The sequence below is a fragment of the Coffea arabica genome, chromosome 6c (genome assembly GCF_036785885.1).
Source record: "Coffea arabica cultivar ET-39 chromosome 6c, Coffea Arabica ET-39 HiFi, whole genome shotgun sequence".
In the NCBI taxonomy this organism is placed as follows: domain Eukaryota; kingdom Viridiplantae; phylum Streptophyta; class Magnoliopsida; order Gentianales; family Rubiaceae; genus Coffea; species Coffea arabica.
This window is the reverse complement of record NC_092320.1, coordinates 58,880,075-58,905,207: the sequence shown is the minus strand read 5'-3', so window position 1 is coordinate 58,905,207 and position 25,133 is coordinate 58,880,075. Positions and strand designations below refer to the sequence as shown.

Here is a 25,133-nt window from a genome sequence, read left to right as displayed (position 1 = left end):
ATCCGATTAGAAGAGCAATTTCTAACAGAGAATAAAGGGTAACAAGAAAAAAAAATAAAAAGACAAACATGCCTGATACCCATGAATAATGTGGTAGGTCTAAAATATATATCTTCTTTCCCAATAACTGAGAAAGGAAAAGTACTAAAGAAATAAATTCTTGGGACATAATAATAATAATAATAATAAAAGAATTCTTGGGACATAATAAATCTCTCAATCATGAAAGCGCAAAAGATGACACGAATCTGACTGGCCCTTTTTTGTTTCTTAATTCCCTTTTTTGTGGAATAGAATGACGTAAATTGTTTTTTTTTGAGAGACATAATTTAGCTTATATGAAGTGACACAAGGACTAATATAATATGCAGAAAATTGAAAAAAATAATCAATTTCACATTCGTTGCCATTGTTTGAAATGGATTGCTGTAATATATGACCTTTTCTTGTAATTGTTTTTTATGGTTGTGATATGTGGAGGGTTAAAATGTAACTTCGAAAGTACTATTCTTTCTAGTTTTCCACTAGACCTTTTGTCCTTTAATTTAACGTCAGATCATTTTGAAAGCTATCAAGGGCGAACAGCATATTGTGTTCAGTGAATGAGAATTTTGAAAACTATCAAGGGATAATTTCACAAATCTCTCTCTTACCTCCCATTGATTGACAAGTTCTATAACGTTATCATCTCTTATGCATTAAAAAATATATGTAAGAGGAGAGATAACATTTTACTTCTATTTGTACCTAGGGGTATAATCGATTCGAGTCAAACTCACTACTCGAGTTTAACTCAAGTTAAAAAACTTGAACTTGAATTCGATCTCAAACTCATCAAACTTTTGAAAGTTAAGCTCGAGCTCGAGTTCGATTTTATTTCGCATTACTCGAATTTATTTTTTGGTTATTAAATACGTTTGAATATATTAAGATTTGAATCCATTAAACTTAAATGATGAATTAAGTTATCAAACAAGACCATGATCACGTTGATAAAAATGTGATTAATATTTTTACTTGGTGGTTCAATCACACTAGTATGGAATGACAAGAAACCAAACCAAATCGCAGAAAATAATATCTAATGAATAATTTAAAAGCACCGATTTCTTAAAGTAAACCTGTTAGTTACAAAGTACAATAATGGCATGTCAAAAATAATGTTTATATAGGTTGCTGTACATGCCAAAATCTAATTAAGATAGCAACCTCTAAACAATGACATAAAACCTACATAACTAATCACGTAAAGCATGATATGCTATGCATAACACAAAAATATATCCATTTTGCATTCATAAATCTAAAAGTTAAGCTAAACTACTCAATATCAAATTGAGCCTGACTTGTAAGACTTTATTCAAATTTAGTTCACCAACTAAACAAGCCAAACTTGAACAGCGTGTTATATTCGATAAACTTTTATTGACTCGGACTTGGTTTGATTAGTATAAAATTAGATTTTATATGTAAAAAATTTAAACTTCTTGAGTTATCTCGATAAAAGATCGTTCGAGTTCGATTTAGTAAATAAAGTATGCTAAGTTTGAACAAAATTTCAAACTAGTTAAAATAATCAAACAAATTTAAACATTAAGGCATTTGGTTTGATTAGATTTATTTGCACTCCTATGCATTCATATGCAATCGTATATGTGGCAATAAATTCAAAAGGTAAATCATCTAACATCTAAATTTTTTGATATAGCTATAAACGTGAAAAAAATAAATGGACAAAATCAGTTGGATGAAGAAGCTCGAGGAGAATATGATAGCTTCGCACTAATAATGAACCAAAAAGTGATAACAGAAAAGCCAAACCAGAAAAAAAAAAAAAAAAAAAGGAAGAAAGAAGATTGTAGTATTCTACAGCCAAACTAGCAATAAGTTACACAGTATAATAATCTGCTCAAGCTCATGAAGTCGTATATACAACAAATGTTTCAGGCAAATTAAAGTCTTTGAAATAAGGCACATGCATTGCACGTGTTAGGATACTAAATAGTTAAAATTTATTTTTAATTGCAACAAATTGAAAATTTTTGGTACTTGTGCATGTTGAGTTAGTTTGTACAGTGCATGAAACTTTTCCTTTTCATTAAGGTAATTTTCATTAATGTATCAAATTAGATGGTTCTATATATTATACATAAATCTCGATCATTGCCATAAACAACATTGGCTGTGTCCAATTCTCATAGATTCTAGCTGATGAGAAGATCATTGGAAAACGGGAGTCAATGGTAGAGTAAATCGTACACCCTGTGTGATTCTTTCTCAAATTATTCATTCAATTTTAAAAATGAAATATATACTTTGGACCAAAAGAGTTGACTTAGTTGGTAAGAACAAAAAAACGTACTTCTACATCAAAAAAGCGTATTCGTAAAATTATTTGGAAAAAGAAGGTATATTGGACAACCTTAAAAGCTTTTTTCTTGGGAAAATCTCTTTCTACTGGGAATTCAAAATGTTTTTTTACACAGCAAACAAATGAATAAGCAATAAAAGTTTGGACTTCATCACAAAAGTTGATGTGTTCTAATTCCTCTATCAATGTAGGATTATATCGATATATAATCTGTAAAGTACCTCCGTAAGTGACTTACAATCCCAAGAGCCTGCTTTGGCTAGTAGTGATAATTTGAGGCAAAATCACTCAAACTTTTAATTATCAAATAAGTATGTATACAATATTTTTTACACTAAGCCAACCAAAAATGGTCCGAGAATAATACAGTACATGTTAATAGCTGTAGGTCATGATCCTTTTTTTTTTTAACACCCTCTCATCCGTCTCCGCACCTTTCCCACTCCCACCGTAGGTCACAACCTTGTCACTGCATGAGTTGCTAACTATCAACCATGGGACATTAGGGTTTGAAGTTATTAACTAGTGGCACAAAACAAGCACCAATTGCTGTGTTCAGTGAGCGCTAAAAATATATGCAACTAAATACACATAGGAAACAGATAAGAGAAACTGAATGACTTGCACGGGCACGTTTCAGCTAGCCTTAACTTATTCAGTTTGGCCCGAAGTGCCGGCGGTGGTAAGACCAAAAAATAAAAACTGGACAAGGGAAAACCACACCACATCACCATCAGAAGGAAGAACAAGCCAAATCCAACCGCTTCACAGCTCAAAGCGTTGAAAATTTCGGTTACTTGTTAGCGGTGACCAGGATGATCAACATTAGTCGCATGCGTAATATAAATCATCCATTCTTTCTTAAGCCTCTCTACTTAAACAAACTTGTCGAGCCATTTTTCCAACAAAAAAAAAAATTCTAGTTCTGATGCTTAGTGCTCTGGCATAAAAAGAAATGTTTCAGGCAAATTAAGTCATTGAAACCAGCCGATTTGATGCTTAGTTCGAGATTATTAAGTTGTCATTTATCCTAACTAGATAGAAATAAAGCACATGCGTTGCACGTGACAGTATATTAAATAGATGAAACATAATTTTTTAATTGCAACAAACTGAAAAATTCTGTTAGTGCAGTGCATGTTGAGTTAGTTTATATAGTGTATAAAATTTTTTTCCTCATTTATTTTGTCTTCTTTAGTGTGCCAGTTTACTTGGTACTATACATTGCGATAAATCATAAACACATCTCTTTTATTGCCATAAACAAACAACATAGGCTGGCTGCCACTCTCAAAGATTTCAGCTGATGAGAAGATGATTAGAAAAGGGAGAGTTAATGAAAGAGTAAATCGTATGCCAACCCTGTATTTTTCTTTACCAAATTATTCATTCAACTTTCAAGATGATATATACATGTTGAGTCATTCTGTCTTAATATTTGCAATATTTGTCACATTTTGAGACTCGCAATTATTATCAATAATGCAAGACTTTTAAATGATTTGGATTTAAGTTTCAGTAATACCCCGCTTGACTTTCAATGTATTCACACGTGTTTCATCGTATAAATGCCACAAGTTATGTGATGAGATATGTGGGATGCAAAGGAATGACATGTCTCCAACCTGTATTTTGAGGAAAGTCTCTTGCACAATTGTTGTTTGCACATGGGAGTCACGCACTATCAAGTGCAATGGTTGTACGTGATAAGTACATATTTGGGCTCACTAAAAGATAAGAAAAGGCTGTTATATTGAAGGAAACTGACAATAGTGTGAAAGTTCTCATTGCTAATTTAGGTAAGTGACAATAATTTTATGTATCAAAAAGGAAAACATAAAAACTTTCAATAAGACAGAGTGAGTACATGTGATTTATAAACTAATTATAAGCTATGACCTTGTTATTTCATGATTTGCCATGAGTAAATTTCATTTTGGACTCTTAAACTTTAAAGGGGCTCTCACTTTCATTTTTGAACTTTAATTTTGAACACTTTACTACTTAAAGTATTAAAATTTTTCTTACATCAATACTTCTTTTTACATCCCACCCTTTCCTACATCCTTCTCGCTTCCAACTATTAAATTTAAAATTCAAACCCTAAACCTAATAGTAGAAAGAATTCTAAGAGGCTTTCCCTGACATCTCACATCACTATAATCATTGACAAAATTATTGAAATCAAATTAAAGCAATAGTCGGCAAGTGATGGTCAAAGTAGGACGGAACATTTGATTAATTTTGACGGTTTTATTAATGACTATATTGAGGAGGTTTTGATACTTTAAGAAATAAATTGCCTAAATTTTAAATTTAAGGGCTAAAGTACGAGTACAGTAATAATTTGAGGGTACAAAGTATAATTCATCCATTTGCTAATTATTAACAATGTAATATAGGGTTTGAAAGAACGAATTACTGACACAAAACAAGCACAAAGCTGTGTAGAATAAAACCTAAAAAGAATGTGGAACTAAATACACATAGAACGACACAGATAAGAGAAACTGATTGACTTGGGCTCATTTTGGTTAGCCTTTAACTTATCCAGTTGGCCAGAATAGCAAGCGTTGGGAAGATCAAAAAAGATAAATCAGACAAGGGAAAACCACAACGGTTGGCCAGAATAGCAAGCATTGGGATGATCAGAAAAGATAAGCTAGACAAGGGAAAACCAACCACATCACAAGCAAGAAAAATGCCAAATCTCACCACTTCGCAGCTCACTTTGGGCGGTGAAAATTTCGGTTACTTGTTGCCGACACCAGGAAGACCAATATCAGTTGCGTAGTATAAATCAGCCATTCTTTCTGAAGTCCCTCTATTTAAACAAACTTCTATAGCCATTTTTCCAACATTCATAAAGATATTCTAGATTTGAGTCAAAATAATGGAATTCCTCATTCTTCTAGTCTTTCCCATTTTACTTGTAATGCTCCTCCTCCTTCCAAACAAGACCAAAAAACCCTCAAGAGTTCATCATTCTCCGACAGGCCCTCCAAGGCTTCCATTGATTGGAAACTTGCACCAAATCGACCCCTCATGCCTTCATAAATACCTTTGGAAGCTTTCACAAAAATATGGTCCATTAATGTTCCTGAAACTCGGTTCCGTGCCAACCCTTGTGATTTCTTCAGCAAGATTGGCAGAAGAAGTCATGAAAAACCAAGATCTAATATTCTGTAGCCGGCCAAAAATGCTGGGCCTGCAAAAGTTAGCGTACAATGGCTTAGACATTGCCTTAGCACCATACAATCAAGAATGGAGAGAGATGAGAAAAATTTGTGTCATTCATCTCTTGAGTGCTAAGAGGATCCAGATGTTTCGTCCGATTCGCGAAGATGAAGTGTCCCGAGTAATTGGACAGATATCTAAAAAAGCTGCATCTTATGATCAGGTGATTAATTTGAGTGAGACGATTGTGTCTCTAACTAATACAATGATTTGTAGGATTGCTTTTGGAAAGAGATTTGATGAGGACGGTCATGAAAGAAGGAGATTCAGTAGTCTTCTGCATGAAGCTCAGGCGATGTTTGTGGCATTCTTTTTCTCGGACTATTTTCCTCCGGTTGGTTGGATTGATAAATTTACTGGAACACTTTCGAGACTTGAGAGTACTTTTCAGAAGTTTGATTCGTTCTATCAAGGACTCATAGACGAGCACCTCAATCCAAATAGACCAAAGTCCATGGATGGAGACATTATCGATCTCATGCTTCAACTACAACATGATGGATCAACTTCATTTGAGATAACTATGGATCACATCAAAGCTATGCTCATGGTAAGAAATTATCTGTTTGGAAAGCTTAATTGAAATATTTCATTTAAATTCACAGAAGACTAGTACAGTCACTTGACACTAGTAAACTTTTCAGCGATTCATGGTAATTATCTATTAATGTATACTCTTTGTGCCGTAACCTCTTAATTTTGCCCCACATAAGATTCAAGACACTTGCACGCCTTCAAGATTTCTTGAACTTCAATTTGCATAAATTGTAAAGTGACCATGAAGGCTTGCTATTGGCATGCATGGATTAATTCTTTTCTGTGGAGTGCCCACATTAAAATATGTTTGCCCCGACGGACCATAGAAAATTTGTCTCCATCCTGATATGAAATGCTTATTTTGTCCCTAATGTGATAACCCTTTCAATGGAGAGAAAATATCCTAAATATGTTTGAATAGGAACTGTAGAAGTAGGGATCCTGACACCGGTGATGTGTACCAAGAACATGCCAACTAGGAAAGGATTTAGTGATCGAGCTGCGGGCTGAGAATTCAGGCCGGCGAAAGAGTGGCGGGCTCTGTGTCTGGAATGGGCTCCAATGCCTAAATTAGTGATTTTAAGAGAGACAGGGAGGTGAATATATATGTAGAGAGAAAAGTGATCAAAGTTCGTTACCTTTGCACTTGTATGGATATTTATACTGCCCATTCTTTAGTGCTCAATACTGTTCACTTTTGTATGCACTCTACTGACCTACAGCTCGAATGCCTGTGGGGAGCTGTCGCATGAGGAGTGAGGACGCCTCTGGTACTCAGCATAGATCTGTACACTTGGAATTGATCTGTACAAGAGGATGTCTACTGACTTGCAACCGTTCTTGCCCGTGGTCCGAGTTTTAAGCTCTTCTGACACTTGTTCACATGCCACATCCTCTTATCATGTTTGAATTGCTATTTTTTTTTTAGAATTTTTATGAAAAAAATATATTATAAAAATTTGATATATATAAAATAAAAAAGTGATTGAAAATTATATTTACGAAAAAACATAAAAATTTTTCAAAAAAAAGTTACAATCCACACTAAATATTTCACGTCTCAATGAAATTTTATGTTATGACATAAATTTTGTATATTGAGTGACGAATAAAGCAAACACTTAGTTGTCTCTAGTTAAAGGCAAAGCTATAGATATTGGTCAGCAATCATTAGCCAAAAGTTTATTAGTGAAATCGTTAAGATGGACCGAACTCAATCGTTTATTTCCTTCCAATCAAACTGCAGAATGTATTCATCGCTGGGACAGACAGAAGTGCAGTGACAGTGATTTGGGCAATGACAGCAATGATAAAAATACCAACTGTCCTGAAAAAATTGCAAGCAGAAATTAGAGAAATCATGGGAAAGAAACAAATGCTAGATGAAGATGATGTTCAAATGCTTCCCTATCTCAAGGCAGTTGTTAAGGAGACATTCAGGTTGTACCCAGCCGTACCACTTCTTGTGCCTAGAGAAACGATGGGAAAATGTACCATTGATGGTTATGAAATTCAACCAAAGACCTTAGTTTATGTAAATGCATGGGGCATTGCAAGAGATCCTGAGTATTGGGGAAATCCAGATGAGTTTTTGCCAGAGAGATTCTTGAATAGTACTATTGATCTGAAAGGGCAAGATTTTCACTTGACCCCATTTGGAGCAGGCAGAAGAGGGTGCCCGGGTTACTCCATGGGACTAGCAACAGTGGAGCTTGTACTTGCCAATATTTTGCACTCATTTGATTGGGAATTACCTCCTGGGGTGAAGAAAGAAGACATCGACACAGATGCTTTGCCTGGTATCACAATGAACAAGAAAACTGATCTGAGGCTTGTGGCAAACCTCCATGTTTAGTGCTAAAGTCATATTGTTAATCATCCACAATATCGGCAAAAAGCTTCACTTCTGCTTCTTTATTGTTCAGTATCTTTCAAATTTTGTGGCAGAAAAACGAGTTGATCCTTAACAAATTTGATATATGCTTTGAGGATGAATAAGCACCTGTTGAATGCCTGTTTGACAAAACATTTCATAGTTGTTTGAGGTATTTTGAATGTGCAATTTTTTTTTTTGGGTCAAATACCATAATCTTCATTTCATAAACTTGATAGTACACGATTTGATACATCAGGATTGCTTCCTTTGTACTCATTTTGTGCACTCTCATGGAGCCACATGGGAAAGTACTCTTCCCATTCAACATTTTTTGTTAGCTGTACCGCAAACTTAGCCAAACTATATGCACAACAATTTCCAGTTCTATGGACAAAAGAGAAAGTACATTTTGCAAACAAACATCTCATATTCGCAATGTCCTCCAGGATAACATCTACTCTTGATTGCTGCCCATTTTCCTTGTTTATCCTATCCACCACCTCTTTGCAATCAGATTGGAATTCTACTGCTCTCCAGCTTGCTTCGTGAGCCATTTGCTTTCCCATCCTAATTGCTGCTGCTTCTTCCACTTGTGGTTCACTAGTTTTGTAAGCAGCTCGTGCCCAAACTTTCATCAGTTTGCCTTTAGCATTTCTAGCCACAGCTCCCATGCCTGTTCTCCTCATGTTTTGTGAGAAAGCAGCATCTGTGTTTATTTTTATCAATCCCCCTGGTGGTGGACTCCATTTCCCTCTATTGCTTGAGTGTGCTGTTTGTTGAATGAACTCTCCATCTGTACCTTTTTGAGCTTCTATATACTCTTCCCACTCTACTAGAGCTTGCTGGACTGACTTTCTAGGATCTGCCTCTTGTGCCTCAAAAGCTTTCCTATTTCTTGCCTTCCATATTTGCCATAGGATATTGACGGTGAGAGCTATGTGCCCCTGTCCGTGATCCCTTTCTTTTGCTCCTAATATCCCTTCCCACCACCTTACAAAATTGCTTCTCATGTCCTTCAAACCATCTCATTGCACTGGTGATAGCTTCCAAGTCATTTCAGCATCTTGGCAAAAGAATAGCATATGCTCAATTGTTTCCACCTCCTCCCCACAGTTTCTACACATTGGAGTGCCTTTGCCTGTCCTTCCATTTATCTGTTCATTCACGGGCAAACTGTGGTGCAGACACCTCCACAAGAAAATGCTTTAATTTGTGTTGTGTTTTAGCTGTAAGGACCATACATTCTTCCAGATTTTTGAGTTCTGTTGATCATAACTGGTGCTCTCAATATTTGTTTGCACCCTTCCCCTCAGCTGTTCTTGACTTGCTTCCATTGCTGCATCAAAGGCTGACTTCATAGTGAATACACCTGATTTGGTGTATCTCCAGTACATTCTATCCTGGCAGCCTGTGGTGCTTATTGGAATGGCCTTTATCTTTTGGATATCCTCCTCTATAAACCAACGTTTGAGAGCTGCCTGGTTCTATTCTCCATCCGTGATCAGTTCAGCTACTTTTTTAATCGTGCATTGTGGATGTCTTACAGTTGTTAATCTTCCATTGTTACTCCCTGGTATCCACTTATCCTGCCAAATATCAATTGATCTCCCATTTCCTACTCGCATTCCTATTCCTTCTTTCACCAGTTTCGTCGTTCCCATTATGCTTTTCCATACCCACGAGGCTGTTTTTGGGGGATCCTTACTCCAGTTCTGTGGCTTTGCTAGATATTTTGCCTTCATCACCTGACTTACCAACAGATTTGGATTGGTAAGTATTCTCCACATTTGCTTGGCCAGGAGTGCCTCATTACATTTTTCTAAATCTCTAAATCCTAGACCACCTCTACCTTTCACCTGAGACATTTTTTTCCAGCTAGTCCAGTGCATTTTCCTTTCATTTCCTCCCCCATCCCACCAAAAGGCAGCTATCATTCTACTTATGTTCTTGCACAACACTTTGGGAATCTTGAAGCATGGCATGGTATAGGTGGGAAGTGCCATTGCCACTGATTTGATAAGGGTCTCCTTTCCTGCTGGACTCAACAAGTTCCTCTTCCATCCTTGGAGCTTGTCCTTCACCTTTTGCTTAATGTATCCAAATACCTGTTGCTTGGACCTTCCTATCAGCATAGGTAGTCCTAGGTATTTGCCAGTTACTGCTTCCTTCATATTCCCAAGTGCAACACAGATGTTACTTCTTATTTCCTTGCTTGTGTTTGCACTAAAGAACATAGCAGATTTTCATAATTGATGGCTTGTCCTGAAGCTCTCTTGTAGATAGCAAACATCTCCTTCATTTGTTCAGCTTCTTGGATGCTAGCTTTGCAGCAAAAGAGAGAATCATCAGCAAAGAGTAAATGAGACAGTTGCGGACATGCCTTTCCCACTTGGACTCCTGTTATAGCTTTCTTTTGTATACTCTGGTGCATCAGATTGGACATCCCCTCAGCACATATAAGGAACAAGTAGGGGGATAGGGGATCTCCTTGCCTTATACCCCTCTGTGGTTTGACATAACCTACCGTTGGCCATTGACATTGAAAGAATAAGCTGCAGTAGTGACACAGTTTAGGATCCATTTTACCCAGATGGGACAGAAGCCCATTTTCATCATCATTCTCCCAAGAAACTGTCATTCCACTCTATCATAGGCTTTTGATAAATCGAGCTTTAGGGTCATGAAACCATATCTACATGTTCTCTTATTTTTCAAGAAGTGAATCAGTTCCTGGGCTAGGATGACATTGTCAAGGATATGTCTTCCTGGGACAAAAGCAGATTGTGCATAGCTAATACACTTTGGGATGACTCTTTTCAATCTGTTTGCCAACACTTTTGCAATGACTCTATATATGACATTACACAAAGATATAGGACGATACTGGGACAAGTTAATTGGGGCTTCTACTTTGGGAATCAGGGTCACTATAGTTTCATTTAAAGCTTTGAGCAAATGCTCACCAGAAATAAAACTTTGAATGGCTAACACAATATCAGTTTTGTAGATATTCCAGTACTTTTGGAAGAAGAAAGGGGACATACCGTGTGGACCTGGAGCCTTATCTGGATGCATAGAAAATAAAGTAGTATTCACCTCCCTCTCCTCCACTGGTTTAGTCAGCATTATGTTCATCTCCTTAGTGACTGTACGGGGAACTCCCTCAGTAACTGCTTCAATGTTAGATGGCTGAGAAGATGTGTATACTTTCTGGTAGAAATTGCATATTTCCTCTTCAATTTCCTGTTTTGTCTCACACCATTTTCCAGTTTCATCTTGCAGGCATGTTAGTCTATTCCTTTGCCTTCTAGTTTTCACCTTTGCATGGAAGAAAGATGTATTTTTATCTCCCTCTCGCAACCACTTGCATCTTGCCTTTTGTGCCCAGTACAGCTCTTCTTGTTTGTAGGCCTGGCTAAGCTTCAGTTTTAGTTCAGCTATGAGCCCTTTATTCTTTTCATAGTTCCCCGCCTTTGCATCCATGATTTGCTGCTTCAGACTCTTTATCTCTTTTCCAAAGTTTGTCTTATTTGCCTTACTCCATTCTATCAAGCGCATTTTACAACTTTTCACCTTCCTTGTCAGGCTAAACATTTTGGATCCTTGTTGAGGTTTTTCCCATGCTCTACTTATCAAATCCTAAATGTGTTGCGACTGAGCCCATCTTTTATCAAAATAAAATCTCCTCCCCCCCTTTCTCCCTCATGGCATTGTGTCAAGCATAATATTTTTTTTTAAACTAGTTTTTTATTTTATTCATATAATGATAAACAACATACAGAAATTTCCTTCTACATATGTTTAATTTTGCGAAATGAAGGCATTCCTATTCTGTCTAGACGTATTGCCCCACGGGCCAGTCTTGGGAATGTAGAAAAGGTGTCATACATCCTGACATGTTGATGTGGATGAGATACCCCCTCATTGGACAACGCATCAGCAACTGTGTTAGCCTCCCGATAACAATGTGATAAACAAATCGGGTACTCCAAAAAATGCCGAATCTGCCTGACCTCCCTTGTAATCTGCCATGGACACTGAATTTGACGATGAATAATTCGAACTAAGGCCAATGAGTCCGATTGTATACATATATTCCCAAACCCCCTTTGTATACACGTTTGAAGACCAATGAGAAGTGCCCGAACCTCTGCATGGAGACTTGTAGTTTGTCCAAAATAAGCCGAAAAACCAAAAAGTGGTAATCCCGTTGAATCCCTTAGAACACCACCACCTCCACCCAGACCTGGATTACCCTTAGAACAACCATCTGTGTTTAGTATGAACCGCCCTGGCTCCTTTGACTCCCAGCGAATAGCTTTGAAGGCAATTCTTCCAACATTAAAATTCGGCGAATCATACAATTGTCGGAAAGACTGGGATCGGAATGCTTGTTTGAAATGAATCCCTACCATGGACTTAATTTCCAAAAAAAATTGCTTGGCAGATTGCAGATGGTCGCATTTGAGCAGTTTCGAACATTGCTTTGTTTCTTGCCTTCCAAATTTGCCAACAAATAATAGTAGGAATAATTCGGCCCATAATCCGCCGTAACTCAGAATCATACGACCTCAACCACCATCCTACTAATCGAGACCGCAAAGAAGTTCCTGGGCTTAATCCACATAATCCTCCAAAATAACTCCAAACTACCGACGCCGTGTGGCCGTTGGAGAATAAATGCTCAATAAACTCCTCGGATGCCGAAGGACAACAGAAACACTTGGACGGTAAATGAAAACCAAGTTCACATAGCCTATCTGGTATCGGTATCCTCCCTCTCAACAATCTGAACATGAAAAATGAAACTTTGAAAGGGATACGAGGGTGCCAAATCGATGCAAAAACCATCGACTTATTTCGGGTCTGCCTAATATCTTGAAAACCCGAATGTAAGGAAAATTTTCCAGATGTTGTAGGCATCCAAAAGACTTCCACTTCACTCCCATCTTCCGGAATGGGTTGGTGTAAAAGGTAGGACACATACTCCTTTGGTATTGTGCGACATAAGAGGTTCACATCCCAGTGACCATTGTTTATAAAATTATGGAATGACAACTCTAGGTTAACCGGTACTTGTAAGAACAAAGCACCACATCCTAGCCAGTTATCATACCAAAAGTGACAAGCCCCCTCTTTTGCAACCCATAACATAGAAAGTTCCACTTGTCGGCTCACATTTACCATCCTCCGCCATATTGAGGAATCCTTATTTTTGAGTTCTACCTGACAAGGATGAAGACCTCTGCAGTATTTTGCTTTCATGTATGTATCCCACAGCGATGATCTTGTTCGGAAATTCCACCATAGCTTGGAAGAAAATGCTGTGTATACATCCTGTAGTCTCCGGAAACCAACTCCGCCCTCATCAACCGGATAACATAGTTGAGACCATCTTATCCAGTGAAACTTTGATTCGTTGGGTGATGATCCCCACAGGAAGGATGAGCAGGTTTTTTCAATAATTTTAAAAACCTTACTCGGGATCACAGCTGCTGACATTAGATGCACTGGCATTGATTCCAAGACATGCTTGATTAGAACTATCTTGCCTCCGAAGGAAAGTAACCTTGATTTCCACGACTGAATCCTGCCTATAATAGACTGGCACACTTCTCCAAAATATGATGATTTACATCTTCCAAAGTAGAGCGGAAACCCTAAATAACTTATCGGAAAAGGCTTGCAGGCAAATTTTGTGATACGATGAATCACCCTTCGTCTCGCCATTGACATCATTGGATGGACCAAGTAACAACTTTTTTGCACATTAATAAGTTGTCCCGAACATCTTTGATACGCCTCTAACACCTGCATGATCGCCCTTAGAGACAAAGCGGATCCATTTGCAAATATGAGAATATCATCCGCAAACGCCAAGTGAGTTATATCTGGACAACCATATGGAACTTTGAAACCCAGAAAGCCCGATTGTAGTGCAAGGTTGTTCAATCCTCTAGACAATACTTCAGCTCCGATAATGAAAAGCGCAGGTGATAATGGGTCACCCTGACGAAGCCCTCTCAAGGACTTAAAGAAACCATGTGAAGACCCATTAATAATAATTGAAAACCAGACATTAGAAAGCAAGCGCCATACCATATCAATAAATATTTCTCCAAAACCAAAACTTCTCAGGACATTGATGATATGACCCCAAGCGACCCGGTCATAGGCCTTAGACATATCTAGCTTCATAGCCACATTACCACCTCTATTCCTTTTTCCAATACCCGAAACCACTTCCTGAGCCAGTAGAAAATTTTCCGTTATATTACGACCCTTCACAAAGCCTGTTTGCTGGGGGGAAATTAATTTTGACAATATACCAGCCAGTCTATCCGCCAAGATCCGGGAAAGCAACTTATTGAAAAAGTTACATAGACTGATTGGTCTGAAATGAGAAAATTCCTGAGGATTTGTCATTTTTGGAATTAGTACGATCGAGGTAGAAGTGATAAACCGAGGTAACTCCGCCCCACAGAAAAATTGAGTATTGCATTATAAATATCTTGTTTGATCACTTCCCACGCAAATATAAAAAATTTTCCTGTGAAACCATCCGGGCCAGCAGCACTTTCCTCATCCATTGATTTTACTACTTGATATACCTCCTCGATCGTAGGCAGTGACTCTAGCTTTCCATTGTCCTCTGGAGAAATCATACGCGGAATTAGGTGCAACATATCCGTAAATGAATCCAAAGGACCCGTGAAAAGATAATTAAAATATGATATTGCTTCGCTTGCTATGTCCTCATCCTTGTCCATCCAAACTCCATTGGAATTTTTGATGCAATGTATCATTCCTTGAACACGTCTTTGCTTTACCACCGCATGAAAATACCGTGAATTTCTATCTCCCTCTTTAAGCCATTTGACTCTAGCCTTTTGTCTCCAAAACTGCTCTTCAATTGACAGTGCATGACGGAGATCCGCTTGAGCCTTATTTAACTCAATCTGGTATTCGTCTGAGTCATCTTGATCTACCATCTCCTCTGCTCGTTGTACCGCAATTTCCGCAAAATGTACAGTGTCCATGATGTTACCAAAGTATTGCTTGTTCCATGATTGAATAGCCCTTCTCGTTGTCAATAATTTAGAGCATAAAATTCGCAATGGAGATCCATCAACATTTTGATTCCAAGCTTGGCGAATCACCTCTAAGAGTTCAGGTTTGGATGTCCAAACATTCAAAAAACGGAAAGGACGTGGCTTATTATCCAACCTAGTTGCAAATGAAATCTTCAACGGAGCATGATCCGAAGGGTGTCTTGTCAAATGGAGCACAGAAATGGCGTCAGAGAGATCCAAACAAGCCCCGTTGACTAAAAATCTGTCCAACCTTTTTGAAATCCGAGCTCTACTCCTCCGATTATTAGACCATGTGAAACTAGAACCTGAAAATCCTACATCAAAGACCCCAGCCTCCTCCATAAAAGACATGAAATCAGCTCCTTCCGCTATAGCAAAAGGACGTCCTCCACGTTTTTCGTGAGGTGCCAAAATGACGTTAAAGTCCCCCCCAATACACCAAGGATGTATTGTAGGTTTATCATTTAACAATGAACACCATAATTCTCGACGCTCCTCCACCAAACACTTTGCATGAACAAAGGACATGATGATTGGATTAGGAAGCAACGGGTTTTGAACATGAAGAGATATATGCTGGTCTGAACTACCAACAGTGGAACAAACGAAATGACTACTATAGAAAACCCAAATATCACTCGAGCAATTAACAAAGACATAATCAAATGATAATCGAAGACGAATGGACTCAATTTTTGACACATCTACTTTTGGTTCACATATCACAACAAAATGAACTTGATGAAGCCGTACTAGTTTAATTAATCTTCTTAAATTAGGAAGCTTTGCAATCCCTCTAATATTCCAAAATATTCCATTAATCATGAGAAAGAGCATGGAATGAGTTTTTGGATGATGTCTCTGACCTTAATTGTCTGTCGGATGTGAATCGAGCACGAACACCCTTTCCTCGCATATGTCGGAACTCATGGTCATCCCTTTTTGATTGATCAATATTTAAAGCGTCGGTTGATGATTCCAGCAGCTGCTGAGGTGGGACCACCAATCTTGGAGACAAATTGCCCGCAACTGCATTGTCTGTGGAAACAAAATCTTCCTCAGCCCCACGTAAGTCAACATAGATATTGTCCAATGCATTACTTTTGGCCATATGATGATTTTCCAATATGAATGAGTTGTCTGCTGGAAGATGGGTCCCTTGTTTCTCATTTGCTTGTTGCTTATCCAGCTGGTCATCCATTATTGTTTGTTCCCCATGATGTGCATGTGATGAACCCTCCATGTGCGAAAATGCTTGGATAGCAATGTTGTCGGTTTCATCTCCCATAGCTGCAACTTGTCCTTCAGCAAAAATTGAACTTGGTTTGCTTATGAATGAATGTTTAGGAATTGATGCGTCATCTTTCTCTTCAATCATAATAGGACCAGAGTCCTCCTTCATTGAATTTTTTTTCTTCATTCCTTCATCTCCTTCAGCTAACAGTGGATTGAGCTGGTCATCATTTTGAACCATTTTATCTCCTTCTTCGGCCATCATATGAGAACCAGCAACTTCCTCTACTGCAATCTGTTGTGTTCCTCCTTCATGAATCATATATGTAGTTCGTACATCCTGAGATTCATTCACAACAGCTTTTTTATGGACATTTTCAAGGTGGGACAACTGAACGTTATTCCCTTGTAACTTTAATCCTTGCTGCTGATGATGTTGCCGCATTCCATCGTCAAGCAAATTTTTTTTGCACTCCACTTGAGAATGACCCAATCGTAAGCAAGATGAACAATAAGTTGGCATATTCTCTGGAACAATTCGTTGCCAAAAACCAGATTCCTCTTCTACAGCAACCCAGACCCTAGACACGATGATTTTAGCTATATCGATCTCAACACACACTCTGGCCACACTAGGACGTGTTCCAGCAGCCGTTGCCGAATCCAAGAACATGGGTCTTCCTACTGGTGACAATATGGAGAACAAAGAATGTTTATCAAAATAATGAATAGGGAGAGCCGGAAGAGTTACCCAAACCGGTACCAAAGAAGACTCCCTATGCACATGGAAATCCCTGGTCCATCTGAATACACGCATTGGATATTTGCTCAATTGCCAAACTCCTCTCGTCCAAATTCTGTTAAAGTCTGCTTCAGCATTGCATTTAATAAGAACATGCCTGTAATCCATCAATCCAATGGAAGCTTGGTCTTTCAGGTTTAATGAAGCAAAAAACTTTCGAATAGTCTCCAATGAAGGTCGCCCGTGAGAAAATTTTCCAACCAAAGCCCATCGAAATGGTGCCGCAAGTCTATCCGCGTCTGCTTTTGAAAAAACAACAGCAGCTTCTCCCTTGTAAACTGATGTCTGCGTGATCTGGATTGTAGATACCGCCGGTTGTGTAAAGAGTTGAGAAAAAGATTTTTTTTCTGTAGGAGACATCCCTTGCCCCTCAGCCGAAGGCTGAAGGGCAGCCATGGATCCTTACTTCACTAACAAAATTCAGATTAAAAATGAAGAAGTTGCATAGAGAAACTTTGCAGAGAGAGAAAATTCAGTTGCAATGATAATCAAACTATGGTCAGAAGCCTCTTTTTCACTGTGGATACACTTTGCTGTTTCAAACTGTTTGGTCCATTCCTTATTTGCCAGTGCTCTATCTAGTCATTGTTTTATCTGCTGACCCTCCCAATGAGAGCACCAAGTCCAAGGCTTACCCTTGTATTCTATGTCTACTAGCTCATTCCCAGTAACTCGTCCTTTCAGCAAAACTCCACTCAGGTCTTTGTCTTCCACCCCACTTCTCTCCATTTGACAATATATCATTAAAATCACCTACTATGACCCATTTCTCTCCCCATTTTTTCATTGTCCTTTCTATTTCTCTCCACTAACTTCTTCTCCTTCCATCATCTGTACTAGCATAAATTCTAATAAAAGTCCATTCACACCTTGCCTCCATATCCATCATACGAGCAGCAATGTAAAAGTTGGAGAGTTCCACCTCCACCACCTTTATCCAATATTTCCAAAACAAAGCTAAACCTCCAGCTTTACCTACTGAGTCTACTATAACACTATCTTCAAAATTTAACTTCTGTCTTACACTTTCCATAAACTTTTTTTGGTTTTTTGTTTCACTTAGGAATAAGATTCCCGGGGAGTGAAGATGTATTACCTCCTTAAGTTGGGGAACTGTCAAGGAGCTCCCTGCACCTCGACAGTTCCACACCCCAACCTTCATTGACACATTGGAGGCCCTTTAAGGATTGCCTCCGTCACCCTCAGTAGTGTTTCCAGTTGTACTTCTTTCTTTGGAACCTTTGTTCTTCCCTGTTCCGTAGGTTCTGAGTCCACAATCATGTCCTCTGGTTCATCCCTTAATATGGTCTTCCTTTTCTCTCTCAGGTTGAGCTACTTTGATTGCAAACTTATCTCTGTCAGAGGGGCTCCTCTGCCTCTCATGGTCTCTTTTCCAAGTCGAGGCTTTCGTCCAGTTCCCACATTTTCCTTCAGGCCCTCTTTTTTTTTTTTAATCTTTCCTGGTTCCCCTGTGCTATGCTCCTCCACCTCATTTTCTCTTTGCCTATTGTCTATCTCTTGCTCTCCCTCTCCTTCACTTACATCTACACACATCTCCTGTACTTTATCTCTTATCTGATCCCCAGTGTATTCATTTGGTCCTGTGTTTAAGGGAGTACTCACCTGATTTTCCTCACCTTGTCCCTCATCCATTCTTTTTTCCTTTTCCTCCAATTTCCTGATCAGTACTATTTCCTTTCCTTCCACCAAGTTACCCTCTTGGCTGTCTCTCTGCACCATACCCTTCTGTCCTTTCTTCGGCACCCCTTTATTTTGAGAGTCTCTTTGCTTTGGCCTATCTTTTTTTAATTTGCTTCGGCCTATCTTTTTTTAATTTGCTTCTTCCTTGTCCAGGAGTCGGTATTTCCAGTCCTTGTATTTGGATTTGTGTTTGTGCCTCCTGAACTGGCACTTTTTCTCCCACTGGACTTCGCATAGGAGATGTCATAATGTTCCCTGCTTTCAACCACGCTCCATACTGACCTTCTCTCAAAATTTACCCCGTCTTAACCTCAAAGTTACAAGTTTTATCACTATGTCCGATCACCCCACATTTATAGCAAAAATCTGGGCATCTCTCATATCTAAATTCGGCCCATACTTCAACCCCATTGTGCTTGACAGGACATCCTCTAACAAGAGATTGGGATATATCTATTTCTGCCAAAATTTTCATATGCTTTCCTTCCTTTCCTCCCCCTGGGGGGATTATAACGTCCTTAACTGCTTGAAATAGTTCCCCACTTTTAAAGCCTGATGCTCGACAAAGCCAGTGGATTGGGAGCTGCCATACTTGTATCCACATGTACAATGTATTAAAGCCCTCTGGGTCCATCTCAATCCCCTCACTCCATTGTTTTAGCACTAAGAGCTGATTGTCCAGAACCCAGGGTCGGCCTTTCAGTGCTCTCTCTTTATCCTTTTCCTCCTCAAAGTTAAACATAAACACATTTGGTCCTAGCTCTGTTACCCTCATGTTCCTAGGGTATCCCCACACATGGTTTGTGAAATTTTTCACTCCTGTGAAGTTTGCGATCTTTTCCCCCATAATGCGTCCTACCAAGCTGAGTCTACACTCCTTCTTCCCTGCTTCCACATCTCCCCAACATAGGTCTACAGCTCCTACTTCCTTTTCCCCCAGATCAAACTTCTGAAAAGCTCTGTGCAAGGAGTCAGCCATGGTTACGCTGTGAGTGTTCCCAGTACAGTCACTACAGATGTACATAAATGGATTCTAAACTTGCAGTAAAAAAGGTGATGATCTTCTTATTTACAGCACAATCAGATATTAGACCTAGTTAGATGAGGTAAAATAGACGACAAGGCAAACAGAGCTACACTTACTAAAATGACGACAAGGTTTTATAGAGAGAAACTTTCCTTTTTTGTTTTCTAGGTTTTCAAAACAATAAATGCTACTACCTGATATATTCTTGTATAAGAGAACATGCAGAAATACTTCTTCCCCATTACGTCGATTGAACTTCCCCTTTTTATTTTGTGTTCCCCGACTTCAGACAGGGTTTGGTCTCCACCCGTACAGGCCCACCGCCACAGCTCTGTGTTTGTCCGTTTCCTTCATATTCTTTGGTTGAATGCTGGTGTAAAGCTCAAGTCTTACGGATTTGAGGAGGTGTATAAGATGAAATGGGTTGTGATTTGCACTAGTTGCTTGGAGCGATTTGCAGCAGTTTCCCACTTCAAAGTGAAAAGTTCAAAATTTCAAAAGACCCAAAATTTCAAAAGACCTTTTTCTCCTACAGTGAGGAGGGAAAAGCTCTACAAGAGAGAGAGGCTCTCATCTTAGAGAGTTGAATGTGCAATTAATTAAGTTATTTTCTTCACCTGTAAAGTGATTCAGGTGATTTTTTAGTTTTGTCAATTTACTTTAGAATTTGTAAATTTGAAAATACTTTTGTTGATGACACGAAACTGTTAGAAGGTCTTTCAACTCCATTAACAACTTGTAATTTTTCATCATCGTTTGGATTAAAGCAAATGAAGGGAAAGAAAAGAAAAGAAAGGAAACCACTAGAAAAGAAAGGAAAGTGTAGTAGAGAAAAGCAGTTTCATTCCTTGTGTTTGGATTGAATATGACGGAAAAGAAAAGAAATTGTCAACATTAGTCTGGTTTGACGAAAAAAAATGAAAGGAAATGAAAAGATTAAGTGTTAGTTAAGTCAAAAGGATGAGAAAAAAATGGTATTTTAAAAGATTGTAAATTATTTTATTAGATTTGGTTCTCTCTCTGCTTCCACCCACTTTGGGATGGAAATTATAACTAAATAAAATATCTAGATCATTTTCCTCCTTTTCCCCCTCTTTCTTTCCTTCCTTAAAAATCAAACCAAACAAGAAAAATCAAATCTGTTTAATTCCTCTCTTATTCTTTCCTTCCGATTCCTTCAATCAAACGCATCAGCCAAGTTTTCAAATTAAGGAAGTTAAGGTGATTTGCTATGACAGCCACCGCAGTGCTATCAATTAGGCCATTTTGGTTGGGTGAGCCCAAACCGAGCCTGGCCAACTGGAGCTTAACGGCTCTTTTAGCATTGGGCTTAGGGCTTGAAATTTCTTTCTTGGCCAAATTGACAATTCGCACAGTTTCTTATTCTTAAATAGGTAACATTCTACTAAAAGTATATAATTTTAATTAAGAAACAAAAGCTTAAGATAATTGATATTCAAATAATTTTGATTAGCGTCACAAACTTCTTCAAAATGCTAAATCTTATAAGTAAGACATAATTTAAACATTGACATGATAGCAAAAATATACATATAAAAAACTAAAAATATGCAATAAAAAACTAAAAATATACATACATTATTTTGAAAACTAAGGGCCTGTTTGGCACCCAAGTTTTTTACCAAGTTTTTTAGCTATTAGTTTTCTAACAACTTTTGCTACAGGAACTCCAAAAAACTTCCCAAAGTTTTTTATCTACACACTTAAAATATCCAAAACACAAAAAAAAAAATTCCCTTCTCTTTTTCTTCTTCTTTCTCCCCCACCACCATCTCCGTCATCGGCTCCGGCGCCGATTTCCGGTGTCGGTGCCAGTCTTCTTTTTTTTCCCCTTTTTTTCCCTCTCCCCCTCTTCCTCCCCTACCATCCTCCCATCTTGTCTTTTTTTTTTCTCTCTGCGTTTCCCCCATTTCCTCCCCCACCTCTTTGTAAAAAAAAAAAAAGAAAGAAAAGAAAGATGGTGAGAAGCGGGAAGGGGAACAGGGGAGGTGGGGCAGAGGTAGTGGCGGGGGGAGGGGGTTGGCGGGGCAGAGGGGGAAGGCAGGGTAGAGGGGGTGGCGGGGCAGAGGGATAAGGCTGGGCAGAGGGGTGGCTGCTGGTGGAGTGGCTGCTGGGGGTGGCGGAGGTAACGCGGAAGAAGAAGAAGAAGAAGAAAGAAAAAAAAAAAAAAGGGGTGGCTGCTGGGGGTGGCGGAGGTAACGGGGAAGAAGAAGAAGAAGAAAAGAAAAAGGAAAGAAAGAAAAAGAAAAAGAAAGAGAAAGAGAAAGAGAAAAAGAAAGAAAAAAAAAGAAAAGGAAAAAAAAATTTTCACCTTACAAAAACTTCTACAAAATTTTTTCAAAAACTTCTACAGTGCACTATAATAAAGTTTTAGACAAACTCCCAAAAAACTCAGGTTCCAAACAGGCCCTAAAATATAAATGGATCTTGGACAGGCTCATATCGTGCTCTGCCTTGTGTTGCCCAATTTCAGTTTTGCAGCATACTTGAGGCCCATATCCAGCCTAGCACATTTATATACCATGTTCTCTCCTTTATTTCTTGGCCTGAACAGGTCTGGTTTAGACCAATCCGACCCTATTAACAGTCATAAAATGAAAAAGAATAATGAAAGGGGAATTTTTGGAATGAGATTTCCTTCTCTCTCGAATTAGTTTTGTAATTTTATATCTTGAAATGGTTAACAATGTCAATAAAAGTTAAAAACAAAAGAAATCTGTGATATTTTTCGCAAGGACTATATTAACATCCCCGCCACCAAGTGCGATTCTTTGTAAAATTTTCTCAAAAATTGAATCCATGTGGATTGTGTGTTTCTTGGAAATTTGCATAAAGTTTTACTATAACTTACTATAAAATTTTTATAAAACTCTTTTGTGTAATTGTAGGATAGTAATCAAATTCTGCCACCCTCCCCTTGCCACCCACTTCAGCCACCACACTGACCGACAATCACCACCTACCCTTCCTGACCTACCACTCACTTTCTTTTTCTTCTTCTTTATCGCTAGCCACCACCTTTCTCCTTTACCACCAGCCACTAGCTGCCACCACCACATTCACATAGCCACTTCCTTCCCCTTTTACCTAGCCTATCACTTCCTCATCCTCCCTTCATTCCCTTTTTTTTTTTTCATGCCTCCTGCCCATCTCTCTAGTTAGATCTGGACCAGATCTGATAGGAGAGAGGGGCAGGGGTGTACGAAAGAAGGAGGGATAAAGGAGAAGGGGGAGGAAGAAGGGAGGAGAAAATGAGGAGGAAGGGAAGAGAGAAGAAGGGGGGAAAATGATAGGGGAAAGGGTGGCAGTGGAGAGAAAGAGAGGAGAAGGAAACGAGCGAGTAACAAGGTAGCAATAGTGGTGGGAAAGGTGACAGTGGAAAATGGTAGTGATGGTGAAATGGTGTGGGTGCTTATTTTAATTTATTTTTTGATTGAAATTTAAAAAAAAAATTTATGAGTGTTTTTAGAGGGTTACTATAGATGAATTTATAAAGAAAATTGTCTTTTAAAAATACCCAATAAACAAGGTGTCGAACGGAGCCTTTTTTTGCTTGTATCATAGATATTTTTCAATTAACTTTTTATTTGCGCAACAATTTTTTGTAGTTCACATATATCACATCACAATAAAATTATGACAATAATTATTTTAAATAATATCTCTTGTTCAAACACATGCACTATAATTTTAAAAGTTATCAACTAGTCAATATTCTCTGTACTTGTCTAAGATTCTAAAGATTCACCACGTGAGTGTCCAAAATTCAGGGATGAAAAATACATAAAAGTTCAGGATAAGGCGATAGACTAGCAATAGATTGAAAAAATTAGTGATTAGTAAGAATCTATAACTTTAAAAATTACAATGTCTATAATCTTTGTATTTTTCTTATCGAAGTTCAAGTGTTAAGTGATACTCTCAAGACAGCAACTGGCAGGTTTGTGAAACAGCTTAACAAAAAATTGCCTCGGCGAACTCATTTCAAGTCCCAGTTATGCAAGTTTTTAGAATCATTGCTAGTATTTCGTTGACAAATTGTTGGTGCTTTTTATTTTTGCCAGTGAAACTTTTTTTTTTTAAATTAACAATACAATACGATAAAATAAAATATAAAGTAACAAGTTATGAGTGAACCGGATGACTCATTCCATCAAGACAGGATATCTAGCGGACAATGATTGATATCTGGTGGTCATAAGACTTATCCCGTTTTGATAAAATTGAACATTCTATAAAATTTTCTTGACAGATCTTTCACATCGGAAGTGACTAAATTTCTAAAGAAAAACCTCATATGCTTCACGCCAAGCAACAAGAAGCACGTGATTTTGGCACGTGATTTTGGATTTTTTTTTTTTTTTTTAGGTAAGAGGGTTCGAACCTGAGACCTCTCACTTATAATCCATTCTCCTGAACTATCCAACCCATATCTCCCCTTAGACACATCTGAATTTCCAAATTACAGGAGATTTCATGCTTTTTGATATTGAGTTTGCAATATGATACTCTGTGCATTACACAAGTAGTAGTCAAATTATTGAACAAACTAATTGCTAAAGTGAGTCTTCTTAGATAGATTAAGGAAAAAAGCAAATTACCCAAATAATTACTGAACTTTTTTAATAGTCAAGATTTGGCCATTCAACAATTAATAGTATATTTGTACTCACCAAACTATCAAAAGTTAAAATTTTGGACATTTTGTTTAATTTCACCGTTAATTCTAGTATATCAAACTATTAATACTATATCTTAGCTCGGAAATCGTGTGAATCCTTAAATCTAGCAAAGTTAACAATGGAATCAGACGAAACGGTTCAAAATTTATATTTTTGATTGTTGAATGGGTAAAAACATATTGTTAATAGTTGAATGGGAAAAACATATTGTTAATAGTTGAATGGCCAAATCTTGACTATTCAAAAAGTTCAGTAGTTACCCGAATAATTTGCTCTTAAGAAAATGAAAAGAATTGAATTAGGGTAAATCGCACAAAAAATCACTTACATTTTATTTTTGTACTAGTTTAGTCTCTCATATTTGAGATAAATCACTTTAGATCCTCACCATTTTAAGAATACTGAATTTTTGTCATAAAATTGCATTGGACACATCATGTGAGACTGGATCTGAGCTGGAGGAGGGGGGTCAAGGGAAAGAGAGAGGAGCATGGGGTGGCAGGGGAAGGGAGGTGAGGGAAGAAGATGGTGGCAAGTGGGGAAGAAGAATAG

At 38.1% G+C, this 25,133-nt stretch overlaps 4 protein-coding genes across 4 annotated transcripts; 1 reads left to right on the top strand and 3 right to left on the bottom strand.

Annotated features, from left to right (window-relative positions):
• Positions 1–5,106: 5,106 nt before the first annotated feature.
• Positions 5,107–8,173, top strand: LOC113692279 (6,7,8-trihydroxycoumarin synthase-like). The gene is made up of 2 exons (XM_027210666.2): positions 5,107–6,158; positions 7,392–8,173. Exons 1-2 carry the CDS (start codon positions 5,265–5,267, stop codon positions 7,998–8,000), a joined length of 1,503 nt encoding a protein of 500 aa, XP_027066467.1. The 5' UTR covers positions 5,107–5,264; the 3' UTR covers positions 8,001–8,173.
• Positions 8,174–8,242: 69 nt separating this feature from the next.
• Positions 8,243–9,031, bottom strand: LOC113693364 (uncharacterized). Its single transcript, XM_027211915.1, has one exon. It carries the CDS (start codon positions 9,029–9,031, stop codon positions 8,243–8,245), a length of 789 nt encoding a protein of 262 aa, XP_027067716.1.
• Positions 9,032–14,455: 5,424 nt separating this feature from the next.
• LOC113693362 (uncharacterized) lies at positions 14,456–15,643 on the bottom strand. The gene has a single exon (XM_027211913.1). The coding sequence runs from the start codon at positions 15,641–15,643 to the stop codon at positions 14,456–14,458; it is 1,188 nt and encodes a 395-aa protein (XP_027067714.1).
• A 3,503-nt stretch (positions 15,644–19,146) lies between these two features.
• LOC140008843 (uncharacterized) lies at positions 19,147–19,830 on the bottom strand. Its single transcript, XM_072053741.1, has one exon. The coding sequence runs from the start codon at positions 19,828–19,830 to the stop codon at positions 19,147–19,149; it is 684 nt and encodes a 227-aa protein (XP_071909842.1).
• Between the last annotated feature and the right edge of the window lie 5,303 nt (positions 19,831–25,133).

Bases quoted from the DNA above. Each gene is read 5' to 3' on its own strand.
- LOC113692279 (XM_027210666.2), top strand. From the start codon at position 5,265: ATGGAATTCCTCATTCTTCTAGTCTTTCCCATTTTACTTGTAATGCTC. The intron at 6,159-7,391 runs GTAAGAAATTAT...ATCAAACTGCAG, and splicing joins ACATCAAAGCTATGCTCATG to AATGTATTCATCGCTGGGAC.
- LOC113693364 (XM_027211915.1), bottom strand. From the start codon at position 9,031: ATGAGAAGCAATTTTGTAAGGTGGTGGGAAGGGATATTAGGAGCAAAA.
- LOC113693362 (XM_027211913.1), bottom strand. From the start codon at position 15,643: ATGTCCTTTGTTCATGCAAAGTGTTTGGTGGAGGAGCGTCGAGAATTA.
- LOC140008843 (XM_072053741.1), bottom strand. From the start codon at position 19,830: ATGGCTGACTCCTTGCACAGAGCTTTTCAGAAGTTTGATCTGGGGGAA.